At 44.9% G+C, this 12,481-nt stretch overlaps 1 protein-coding gene across 1 annotated transcript; it reads right to left on the bottom strand.

Annotated features, from left to right (window-relative positions):
* Window positions 1–3,000: 3,000 nt before the first annotated feature.
* On the bottom strand, window positions 3,001–11,545 carry zgc:136971 (S9 family peptidase). Its single transcript, XM_037103714.1, has 21 exons — window positions 11,149–11,545; window positions 9,889–10,024; window positions 9,564–9,639; window positions 9,400–9,475; window positions 9,154–9,266; window positions 8,904–9,038; window positions 8,553–8,644; window positions 7,902–7,939; window positions 7,688–7,809; window positions 7,550–7,610; window positions 7,034–7,128; window positions 6,692–6,743; window positions 5,853–5,956; window positions 5,454–5,586; window positions 5,277–5,360; window positions 5,079–5,159; window positions 4,736–4,824; window positions 4,441–4,634; window positions 4,234–4,336; window positions 3,394–3,500; window positions 3,001–3,278 (listed from the first exon to the last, which is right to left on the bottom strand). Exons 1-21 carry the CDS (start codon window positions 11,264–11,266, stop codon window positions 3,146–3,148), a joined length of 2,142 nt encoding a protein of 713 aa, XP_036959609.1. The 5' UTR covers window positions 11,267–11,545; the 3' UTR covers window positions 3,001–3,145.
* Between the last annotated feature and the right edge of the window lie 936 nt (window positions 11,546–12,481).

Here is a 12,481-nt window from a genome sequence, read left to right on the forward strand (position 1 = left end):
CTAACCGCCTGCTGGTGGTGGCATAACGTGAGACTGGAATCAACCAATCTAACTGTTAACTCCAAAATATTCCTTTAATTCACAGGAGACAACTGTTTGACCCAAAGTGCGCGCACGGCTGCCAACAGAAAATGTTTTATAGACAGAGCACTACATAGCGGCAGATGAGGAATTCAGTTTCCACTTGTGTTGAAAGAGAAACAATGACGGTGAAAAAACAAAAAACGAAAATTTTATTTGCAGATTGAGCGGTATGAATGTGCCTGGAACATTTAATAGCGATGATTGAACACTTTCCATGTGCACGTTCCAGGAGCTTCCCTCTGGCAGCGTCCTCCAGCCAGAATGTCCTCTAATGGGAAGATTTACCATGAAATTTGCTGAGTGAATTCATGCATCCCTGGGAATGAAGCCTTCGCTCGCTGATGTCTGTTTGCCGGACAATTTAACCCGACCTGGCTCTCCACTGTTTTATTCTCCTCGGCTTTTTCCATCCTTCTCTGCCGTGCTGTGTTCTCTCCGTCTCCTTTCTCTGCAGCCGGCTGGAGAGGGGAAGCACCAGAACAAACCCCCATCCAAAGGGCTCTTTGTCCTCCAGCGTCAGAAAGCACACTTGCACTCTTTCCTCCCTTTGTCTGCCTACCTCCTACATACACCCAGCGTGAGCATGAGTCTTTCCCCTGTCTCCAGCGCTCAACAATGCCTCATCTCTGTGTCCCGGCCCACACACCAGAATACCACAGCGGGGCGCCCCGAACTTCTCCCGCTATCGGGCACCCAGTCGCCTTTGTCTCGCTCCGCTCTCCTTTATCTGTCGCTTCCTCGTCAACGCGAGTCTCTCAATCTGCATCCTTTTCTGCCTCCATCTCTCAAAAATTGGTGACCTCACCCAACACCCACATCACAGTGACTTCATCAGGCGGCAGCTGCATTCAAGGCCGCAGAGAAAAAAAAAAAGTGTTGGTGGAGGGGGACAATTAACACCGCCGCTGTGTCTGGGACACCAGGGTGAGACCGCCGAGAGGAAACTTCTGGAACATATCAACCACCTCGACCTAATATCATCCGAGCCACTTAATCTTCGAGAAATCTGCGTCTGTGGAATTCATTTGTCGACACCATCGGCTGGAGGAACGGCCACTTGTGTCGTCTGGGAAATGAAAGTGGTGGGACTGTTGAAGGTCGCTCTGAAGTCTCAACAAAGCCACCAACGCACTGGCAAACACAGGGTGGTGCTTTCCTCAAAGACCGCACCTCTTATCAGTGTCCCACGCCTCAGACGTTTTCACATGTTGCCCCCATTCTTCTGGAGATAGAAGTAAAGTTTGTGCATTAAAATGCCTAAAAACAACTGGAGCTTTGTTCAGGGCTGATTCTAGCTCTTTTCTGGGGGTCCTGTGCAAGATGTTGTTTGGGGGCTGCTTTTTTGTGAAAGTGGGTGTCAGGGGGCCCCTTATGCTTTTTAAAAAAAAAAAATGTATTCATTTGTTTTAATACAACAGAAATATACACATTACGATATACAGTGTCATTTTAAAGCAAGATGGAATTTTCAGCAACACTGTGAAACTGTGTATTTCGTCAAGTCTCAAGACAAACAATTAGCTCTGGTTTTGGCTTGTTCTTATTATCTATCATGACTCTTTTTCGGGACAAACAGGACAAAATTCGGGATTTGAGACAACAGATCTTAGCTCAGGACTGTCCCAAATCTTTCAAGATGATTTGTTTAGCATGCAGCCCCCTGGTGGCTTCTGGGACCCTGTGCATTTCGTCCATTTCTGCATATGGCAAAAAAAAAACAAAACAAAACACCAAAACTGTCCAAAACATCAAAAATCTGTAATTTTATTCAAGGGTAACGGTGCATTTCATTTGTTCGCCTGTTGCTATAATCACCGTAAGATGCATCAGAGAGCGAGGAAAGAAGTCAGCAAAATAGACTGAACATAACGTGAATAAAACTTTAAATCATTAACTTGTCAGTGAACATTTCTGCTCGATTCACTTAGACTTTCATCAGGAAGGGTGGTTGTTTAACAACGAAAAAAACGATGCTTCCACATTACTCCCATCTATTGTTTTGATTGAGAGCCCCCTAGCAGCAGAAATTACATACTGTGTGTTTGTGGACGGGGTTGGTTTGCTGAATGATACAGAAAATCTGTAACGCTAATCCCCAAATTTGACTTGCCAAGTGCCAAATGGAGGAAAGGCGACGTAAAACAAGCGTCTGGTGAGGGGATGTAAATATCTGGTAAGCAAGAGATCCAGATATTTTTCTCAAGAGATGGTCACCATGACAAAAAGACCCAGAACTGAGGGAAACAGACAGAGTCAGGAAGAGATCACTCTGTCAGATCCTGTCTGTGAGTCTGAACTCTGTTACAACAGATTATTTGTTCGGGCAGCACGGCCAGGACGGTGGTCAACAGCCTCAATTTAAGAGTCCAGATGAGGTTTCGTGTGGTTTGGTTGATTTACAGCTCTGTAGTGGGTCCGTGTGGTCACAAGGCCTCAGACGTCAGATTTTGAAATGTGACTGTTCAAGTTTCATGCGGCACTTTGAGCTCCGGATCTCTCCGGCTCTGACGATGGAGAGTCAGGCCAACAAGGAGGTCGCACTTGCACGACAGATGACAACATGTGCAATGGATTTTGTGCATTTAGACTGAGGCAACCATGTATATTACAGATGTTATATGGTGTTAAATTATCTGTTGCTAATGGAATAGATGTTAAGAGAAAAAGAAACAGTTACATAGACAGAGTGTGCCATCTGCTGGACAGTGTGCTTATCACATGTAATATGTGATCTATATAATTACAGGGGAATAAAGTGAAACTGCATGTGACAAGATCTCAAAAGGCAGATAATCAACCAGTGATCCTGGCAGACGAGTGAGGAATTCTGAGTTTTGTGTGGAAAAATGAATAACAAAGGTGATAATCTTGATCACTGAGCTGAGCGATCAAACACAACATAATCTACAGGTCACGTCAGGTTTGTAAAAGTGTCTTTATTACATGCTTTTGAGTTAGAAACGAGTTTACAAAATGTGAAACACTGTAACATACAGAATGTTTTTCTGTTATTAAAAAGGCAGTGGTGTGTTCAAGCTCGTCACCTAGCTGGTGAGCTAATTCAGCAGCAGAACTCCTTTTGGGGTGTGTGCGTTCGGAGATGCTGCTGCAGCCACAGCACCGTGTTGAGGAAGCAGTCGGCCAGCGTGTCCACTCTGGACAGAGAATGTCCGTCCTCTGGGAACCACAACAATCTGGAGGGGATGAACAGAACAACAGGCAGAGCAGTAAATGATTGATTTGTCACAATTATTAGTTTTGATGACATGCAGGGTGACTGATTTAAAACCTCTGTGGGCTCTGTTGTACCTGACAGGAGAAGCTCTGCTCTTCAGCACTTTGTAGAGCTCCAGACCCTGGTGAGGAGACACCCGCCTGTCTCTGCCCCCCAGCATCAGCAGCACCGGAGCCTTGATCTACAAACAAACACAGAGAAACACACTGTAGCAACACACCTGGTTTCATGGCAGTTTCTTCAGATTTTGATGACTTTCTGGTAGGTTCCTGTCACCTTAAAAATACTATTTTCTTTGCTATTGTGCCACTAAAATGTCACTAAACTTGTCATTACATTTACATTTTAAAAAGGTGCACTTTATGCCTAAAGAAACTCTTTAATTAAATGACTGAATAAACTGAGAAAAAAAAAAACAACCTTAAAGGACAACACAGTTTCATGCCGTTTTGTCTGTATGTGGCGGACCCTGCCACCTCCCAAAATGTGTTCTGGGACCTTATTTTCTTCTGAGAAAAAATTATAAAATTGTTACCTCATCAATTTTGTAAATATTAAATATCTGACTTTGCATTTCTTCTCCAAAACTGCTCCTTTTTTTCATCTTCAGAGCTTCAGACTGACATGGAATTTAAGAACCCAAAACTTTCCTTTATATTGTCTTAAGCATATTTGTTTATTACCAACTACAAAACAAACAAACATTTTTCACCTAGCACTGATACGAGTCTAAGCTAATCATTTTGAGTAGTTTGAGGTCTAATGAGCGACGCAGGCTTCAGCAGATGTTTGTACTTTCAGAATTCCAGCCTTGGTATTGAGACGGAAAAATAAAAATAGCATCTGTTCTAAGAATGTGTTAAGTTATTTGTACATTATATTAAATATGTTATGAGTCTGCGTGTGTGTCTGACCTGAGCAGCATGTGTGATGGGTGACTTCTCCAACATGGCAGCCAGGGCCTCAGCAGTAGGGATCTGGTCGTATGAATACTGAAGCCCCACGCTGCTGTAACGCCTGCAGACAGAGAGACAGAGGGGATGAAAGACTTTAAAGCGGTTGGGATGTGTTGCATCCGTGTGTTTGTGGATGAGCTGTTGTGTAACGTGCACATGTCTCACCAGTCCACAATGTCACTGGTGCCCAGTAATGTAGCGGCATTAATGACGGGGTTTCTGGCCGCACACGCTCTGTAGAAGTCGGGGTACTGACCAACCAGGTGACAGGACAGGAAGCCCCCGTGTGAGCCGCCGATCACAGCCAAGCGTTTGGGATCAAGGGTGCTGTCCGTCCGCAGCGCAGTGAGCACGGCCCTCTGGGTAGAAGACAATCAGGTCACATTGTTTTCAGATGCAGGGTGACACCATGTGTTATTTGGCTTTTTAATTTTACGCTTGACATTGTGTGAATCAGTACCTGTACATCTTTTACATCCTGGCTCCCGATCCGACCGATCAGGGACAAAATGCTGTCCTGGCCGAACCCTGTCGATCCTCTGTAGTTCACTAGGTAGAGAAACAAAAACAGGAGGAGAGATGGCTAAAAAAGAGGAATGGTCATGGGTCATGTTTTTGTGCTAAATATGAAACTAGTCGCTATGCTAAAGCTGAGCTAGCTAGCTGCTGATTGTAGCTTCAGTTTTAGTGTGCCGACATAACAGTGGCATCAAAGTTCTCATTTATGAAGGCAAATTAGTAAATGACCCAACACATCAAACTAATTCTATGGAGACGCTGTCTGGCAAACTGAGCTGTCTCACCCATGAGCACAGCTAAGCCCAGTTTAACCAGTCCAGCTGTGGTGCTGTTCCACTCTGCTGGGAACTGGGAGTGGGGCCCACCTGGGGGAGCAAACAAACACAAAGACAATCATATTATAAAGAAAATCAAGTAAATCGTTTCGATATGTTGCCAGCATGGAAACAGCAGCCAGTCAGATAAGTGAAGTTAACGCAGACCATGGATGAAGACGACCAGAGGTGTCTTGGCATCATGGAGGGGACGAGGCGGTTTCACCAGCACGGCCCCGAAGTCTACACCAGCTGATGAAAGGAGACACACACACATACAAATTTTCATTTATCATCATTTTAACGCAGTGTGTGTGTTTGTGCGCGCATGTGTCTCGTCCTCACAGTAGTGTGTGTTGTCCTCCTCTGGTGGAGGTGTAACATCTAGAACTGTCCAGTGGAAGTCAAAGGTCGTGATGGGCTGCTGCAGGGTTCGCCAGGTCACGTCCTCACCTGCCGAGGGGAGGAAGCCCACTCTCTACACACACACACACACACACACACACACACACACACACACACACACACACAGACACAGATTACTATGACTGCTACGCAAAAATACACTTTACTGCATTGTTAAACAAGATCAGTTGGTTTCATCAAGCACATTTGCTTGTGTTTGTGTCAGCAAAGACAAAAAAAGACAAAAATACACAATGCTGTGTAGTTAATGACAGTCATCTCTGTTTTGTTTGCGTATGTGTGTGTGTGTGTGTGTGTGTGTGTGTCTGTCTGCCTGACCAGAGTGGGAGGTGTGTTGGGGCTGGAGCAGCAGACGACCATCAGGTCCTTCTGGACTGTCAACAGCTTCCAGCTGCCATACTGTCTGGAGACATCAGAGAAACCTGCGGAGGAGAAGAGGCAGCACAGAGAAACAACGACAGGAGTACAGAGAGAGACAGACATGACAGAGGAAAGCGTTAGAGCTCTGTTGACTGTGACATTCAGCTCTTGCAATACAGCCCTCACCTGCCCACTTACTACAATATTAATCCAAAAAAACATCAAATCAAATGCGGTGATTTATTCAATTGAATTGTACTTTTATTAAAACATGTATTTTTTGTGTGCTGTTTAACTGTTGCCCTTTATTTTGGGGATAGGATGTCGGCGGCAACATCATGCTGGTCTTGCCATACCTTCCTTTTCCCTCTTGTTCTCCTGATGATGAAGACGAGGAGGAGGTGGAGGAGGGGGAGGAGGGGGAGGGAGGAGAGGAGGGTCGGGAAGAGGATCTGGAGATGGAGGAGGAGGAGTAGGAGGTGGAGGAGGAAGGTGAGAGTAAGAAGAGAGGGGAGGGCCTGGAAGAGGAGTAAAAGGAGAAGGGGGAGGGGGGAGAAGAGGGGAAAGTGGAGCAGGAGAAAGAGGAGGAGGAGGAGGAAGAGGAGAGGGAAAATTAAATGCATGGTAAGCAGGGGATAGGGGAGGATGGGGAGGCCAACAGGGGGAAGGAGGAGGCGGAAGCAGAGGAGAGAGGGGAGGATGAGCGGAGGGAGAAGGAGGAGGAGGGAAGTTAAAAGATGAAGATGAGGACAGAGGAGGAGGAGGAGGAGGAGGTGGAGGAGAGGAAGGACTCTTACTATCAGAGAGGGACGTAACTTTGTTTGATCTTCTGTCGACCATGAACAGATCCTGAGAGAGAAGAAGAGAGTGAGGGAGTTATGGCATGTACATTAAAAAATATATATATAAGCATGTGAAAAACGTTGCTTTCCAGGTACGAGGAACTCTTATGTCTATTTATCCGTTGCTGGAGCCAGGAGTTGATTAGCTTAGCTTAGCATAAAGACTGGGAATAAAGGGAAAAGGCCAGCATGGATCTATTACAATGTCACAGAATCTGCCTATGACTTTACTGGCAACTTACTTACTTGGCTTTACGCTTCAGTTTGTGTACAGATCACACAAATATCACAAGTTACCTTCCAGTTCCTGCGGGCGCTGCTGAACACCACTCTCTGACTGTCTGCAGACCAGCAGCAGGACGGCAGAGCTTCATACACACCTGCAAACTCACCTGGAACAGAGACACATGGAGGGAGCACACACTTTTTTTTTGCAGTAATCTTTTATATCTATAATTTCCACACTCACGCTCTCTTTATATTAGCTTTTATATTCATCTTAATGAAATGTACCCATGACAATCACTGAAAAAACTGGACAATAATACCCAAACAAGTCATGAATAATGAGCAAGTTGCTCTGGATGAAGACACAATAAATATTAAATAGCTCTATATTTCATTATACTGTTATAGAGTGTTTGGTAATTAACACCTGTCTCTCCTTCCCCTGTCTCATGCAGTACAGGAAAGAGACATTTTCTGGTATCCCTGTCCACATTATCCAATCAGGAGAGAGATCTCCATAAAGAGGCGGTCCCGTCTGCTTGCCACATCGCTAGTGTGGCTAACAGCTAACGCTGTGTGACGTACCAGGCTGTGCTCTGTTGACAACATCCAGCAGTGTGGACGTCCTCCCGCTCCTCAGGTCCAACTGTGGAGGATCAACAGTGACGGTTAATAAAAACACAGACACACACATGAACACACACCCACACACACACACAGTACCTGCTGCAGACTGAGGCACTGGCTGTGGGGACCAAACACTCGACCCTGCAGATAGATTAGCGTGGACCCGTCCGGACTCAGCCTGGGACAGGACACAGACAGGTTGGGTCCGGACAGACACTCTGGTTCGGAGGGAGGAGGACGTACAGGGATCAGATGAGCCGAGCGGACAGAGTGTGTGAGTTCGGTTCATTAACAAAGTCAAAGTGCTCACCACAGTTTCCATCCAGGTCCAGCTTGAATAACGCTGACCTGAAACAGAAGTTTGTGGAGAAGGAGTCACAAAATGAAATTTCCACTGTTTAGTCTGAGGCCCGCTGAACAAATAAACTATTTTTACATGATTCAGTGAACTAAATGTTTTTCTTCCTGGTGCCTGGAAACACAAACGAGGCTTAAAGTTGTTTCTTCTTTTTCTGTTTTCAATTCTCCTTTTCAGTTTCAGCTGCCAAAATACTGTAAGAATAACAATGATAACTGACTGATTATGTAAATGATCATTTGTAGTGATTTTATACAGAGTATGTGTTTTATATGGAAGCCCATTTTGGCCATGTAAAGAAGAAAAATTATGAAAACCTGTTTTAAATCCCCCTGGTTAGTCATAATTATGGGATAAAAGGACTGTATACTATGGAAACTATCATCAAACATCAAATTAAATAAGGGTGTGCTAAAGAGAAATAGAAAAAGCAATGAAAATGTCCTTTTTACTACTTCTCAGATTAACAGATGACTTTTACAGCAACATTAATAAATCCCACTTCACATTATTTCTGTCTACTGTAATGCCTGTCATGTTGTTGCTGATGCTGCTCTTCACGCCGGCTCAGGCTAAATTCAGAGGACCAAGCAGCCGTCTCACCTGCGGTTGGAGCAGAACTTCAGCCCGAGTCTGAACGGTTCGTGGTACCAACCGACAAAAAACACGGACTGACTGCCGGGAGCCCAAAGAGCCTGGAGGACAACACACACACACACACACTGATTGATAATTACAGAAAACACCTGTCCATGTGTAAAAAACCCAGAGGACATCCTAATGTTTGTCATCAGTATTATTACAGATGCAAGTAAACCTGCAGTGGAATTTATACTCCAACACAAAGATACACTGTGATACTGATTTCAAACCTGACCTCCATAAACCAACAGTCCTAAAACATCTAAGGCCTGCAGAGTCAGGTGAGGGAGCTGCAGGTCTGTCTGTCCTCACCTGTCCAGGTGAGACGTCAGGCGGGACGCCCTGCAGCACGCTGACAAAGCCGATCTGCAGATTCACCGCACAAAGCACCGGAGCGCTCTTATTGGTCAGACCCTCGCCCCAGTCTTCACTGTACACACTCCGGTCCTGTTGGAGCACAATCACACACACACACATGCAAAACAAAAGACAAAAACACACAATGATGTGAAGTTGTGTCATCTTTTTCTTTTGTGTGCGTGTCTGTATGTGTGTGTATTACCTTCTCACACGCAGCTTTCCCGTCCTGTGTTTCTACTGAAGTGTTTCTGCTCTTCTCAGCTACATACAGCAGTTTGTTCTCACACTCCGACCAGGACAGACAGCCAAACTGGGCTGGAAACACACGCGCACACACAAAAAGTATATAGGCACATGAACACACACAATAAGTCACATACTTGTCAATACTATACATGTTGGCGTGATCTGTTTCATGTTGCTGATCTTGCTGAGACATGCGTCTTACCGTCGTCGTACACTCTGCCATGTCTGTTGAGAGCGGTCAGGTTGAGGCTCTTCCTGAGGCCCTGGGGGTCCCATATCTGAACAGCAACATCCATACACAACAACAGTCCGTCAAAATGCTCAAACAAGGATCATACAGAGGAGATTTCCCTCTAATTTCCTCACCTCGAGGAGCTGCTGGCCTCCTGTTTCCCTGACAACAGCCCTCCGGCCTCGGACGGGAGAGAGTCCGGTCAGCAACCTGAAGAGCGGACGAGAAATAAAGACTGATGATTAAAGAAAATATGAATGGATAAAAATGGTGTGTGCAGAGGGATGTCAGCCCTTTGGTTGACAATGCCAAATATATGACCAGATGGTCTCATATTCACGCTGCAGCAACGCAGCCCGAGTGTTCAAAGTTCTCTTGAATCTGCATTTTTAGGCAAAAAAAAAGAAAAACATCTCAATGGAATCGGAGAGAGTAGTTTGTGAATGTGCATGTACTCACTCTCCAGACACAGGGACACAGGGTCCTGGTGGGAGGACAGTCTTGATGCTCTTCCGGTCGTTGCTGTCCGCGATCAGAGTCCACCGCTGCGAGTAGCGAATTCTGGAGCCTCGGACCGGGTCGCTCTGACTCAACTCTGGACGTGGACACAATGAGATGTTTTCCATAGTTGGGTTGAATAAAGATACTTCTGATTATTTCAACAATCTAAATATACGTGATACAAACTTAAAGAGAGGAAAATTCTTAGACAGAAAATGCAAGCGTCCTGTGATAAATGATCATTACAGTGGTTGATCTATTCATGTTCTGCTGAGGCCACTAAAACAGGTGCTTTGTTTGGATGACCTCAATCCAATGTTCTGCACAGTATCCAATAAACAAAGGTCAGGTTGGGCTGTATTCTCCAGGACAAACAGATGGGTTTACACTTTAAACCTTTTTAAACCTTTAAGACAAGATCACTTGTGTCAGTCCCAGAGCGGCAGGTCACGGAATCCAAACAGAAGCTGACAGTCGGAGGGAATGTTTGGTTTTTCTATCATGATGGCCTTTAATTGTTTGCATTGTTTACCATCTGATTCTGGTTAACATGATCGTAAGGAGGAGAGCAACATATCTGGATAAATGTCCAAACTGTCATTTAAGCTCTCTGAGCTATCTTCACTTTCATGTCAGGGCCACACATGGCCATCTGAATGGACATATTAACAAATTCACGTTTATTAAGAAAAAGAAAAAAAGACGTCACACTTCGCCACCATGTCAGGCATTAGTGTAATTCATGGCTATATTCCTGGGAAAAGGGGAGCTAATGGGAAGCTGAAAACATGACGGAGCTGACGGGAGACGTGGTGAGCGGTGCTGGGTCAGGCATGTGTGAGCTGACCAATCAGAGCAGACTGAGTCTTAAAGACACAGGAGCTAGAACAGAGAGTCTCATACAGAGGGGACCAGTGATTACTGTAAGGATCACAAAATAGTACAAGCAGACTTCTCTCCGGGCATCTGTTATACTGTCTACAGAACTTTGGTAATGTATTGTACGTCCCAAAGTACACAAACCCAACTGAGAGCCTGAATTAGAAAAGTTAGATGCTGTTCCTGCATGTTCTTTCTTCATTTCCTTAGTTTTAACTTTAGGGGCGTCATGCTTCAACAGCACCATTTCATAAAACTCCTGGCCAACTCCTGTCATGTGTATTATTCTCTGTATTATTCTCCACTGCCTCAGCTTCCTGATAACTAATGGACGCTCACCTGCGGACACCGTGTAGATCCGCATCTCTGGGAGCTGCTCCTCGGTCACGTGTGCAGAGAGCAGCGCAGGGAGGGTGCTGACCTCTCCGTACAGCCCGGTGATCTGTCCGGGCTCCATCTGTGTCGTCACCGACCTGTCACACCAGCAGCTCGGACTCGAGTGCTAACTCATGCGTCGGACACTTAAGCATGAAACCGCGTCCCGTCAGCCGCTCGGAGGGTTCGGTCCGCCGTCTGGTTCGGTTTCCGCGCGGCTCCGTTCATGAATCCGTCCGCACCAGTCTGTCAATGATGTTAACGGGTCCCGTGGACTTGATTCAACATTTCACAACAATGATTTCCAGCGCAGCAGCGCCTCCATGTTGAATTCATGAATGGACGATACCACTCCAGTTCCGGGTGGAGGGGGGGTTAGCAGAGGAGAGTGACCACAAGGGGGCAGCAGAGGACCACTCAGGATGATTACCTAATGATTTATTTAACATTTCACTGCTAGCAATTAAATGTACAGTATTCGTCTTCGTTTTTTTTTTCACTTGTTTTAAGTTTTCTTCTCTGTTGGTTCCTCCGTCCAGATGTATTGGGAGTCTTAGATATTAATATTATGTTACCTAAAGGTACAATATTTATGTGAGAATCACCACCTGTCAACTTCATCCTCAAAATAAATGATGGTCTGCAGAGTAACCAGAAAATGCTGCTAGCTGTAGCTGTTAGCCCAGTTTGCTGTGCAGCTAGCGACTCTGACTGGGAGCTCAGGGTCAAGAGGAGTGAAGTGTTGAAGCACAGAAGCTTTGAGTAGCTTTGGACTTGGCCAGGCTGGGGCTAGCTGGTTAGCATGCTAACTTCATTAGGTATCTCTGCAACACATAACTCTTGATAGCATAACTTACAGACATCATAACATAGGGACTGGTATTTTTTCACATTTTGTTTATAATTCTGGTCAATTCATGAATATTTTCATTAACATTCTTATATGTTGCCCCTTTAATATTTGAATTCATGTTCATAAAATAAGAGCTCGACATGAAAGTAATTGTAGGAGCCCTCTCCTCTCTTCACCTGGGTTTAAATTCTCTATCATTCTTAAATGTTTCAAATTGCTTTTTCAAAATGTAGCTTTTTGTAATAGAATCTTTTTTACAAATTCACAGGTAATTGAGGGAAAAAAAACTGATCATGTGCCTCTGCCAACATAGATTTTTTTCTCAGATACTGTGGCAAATTGTGATGACTTAGGACTTAACATTTATTTCCCCACCTGATACCATCTTTCCCAAATCAAGTCTTTCCAATACAGAAAAATGTTATTTCTTCCATTAAAAAAAAA

The sequence above is a fragment of the Acanthopagrus latus genome, chromosome 7, assembly GCF_904848185.1.
Source record: "Acanthopagrus latus isolate v.2019 chromosome 7, fAcaLat1.1, whole genome shotgun sequence".
NCBI lineage: Eukaryota > Metazoa > Chordata > Actinopteri > Spariformes > Sparidae > Acanthopagrus > Acanthopagrus latus.

Excerpts from the sequence above, each read along its gene's own strand:
- zgc:136971 (XM_037103714.1), bottom strand. The coding sequence starts at position 11,266 with ATGGAGCCCGGACAGATCACCGGGCTGTACGGAGAGGTCAGCACCCTC. Across the intron at positions 7,611-7,687 it reads AGTGCCTCAGTCTGCAGCAG|TTGGACCTGAGGAGCGGGAG; the intron begins GTACTGTGTGTG and ends GATCCTCCACAG. Across the intron at positions 4,337-4,440 it reads ACCAGTGACATTGTGGACTG|GCGTTACAGCAGCGTGGGGC; the intron begins GTGAGACATGTG and ends CTCTGTCTGCAG.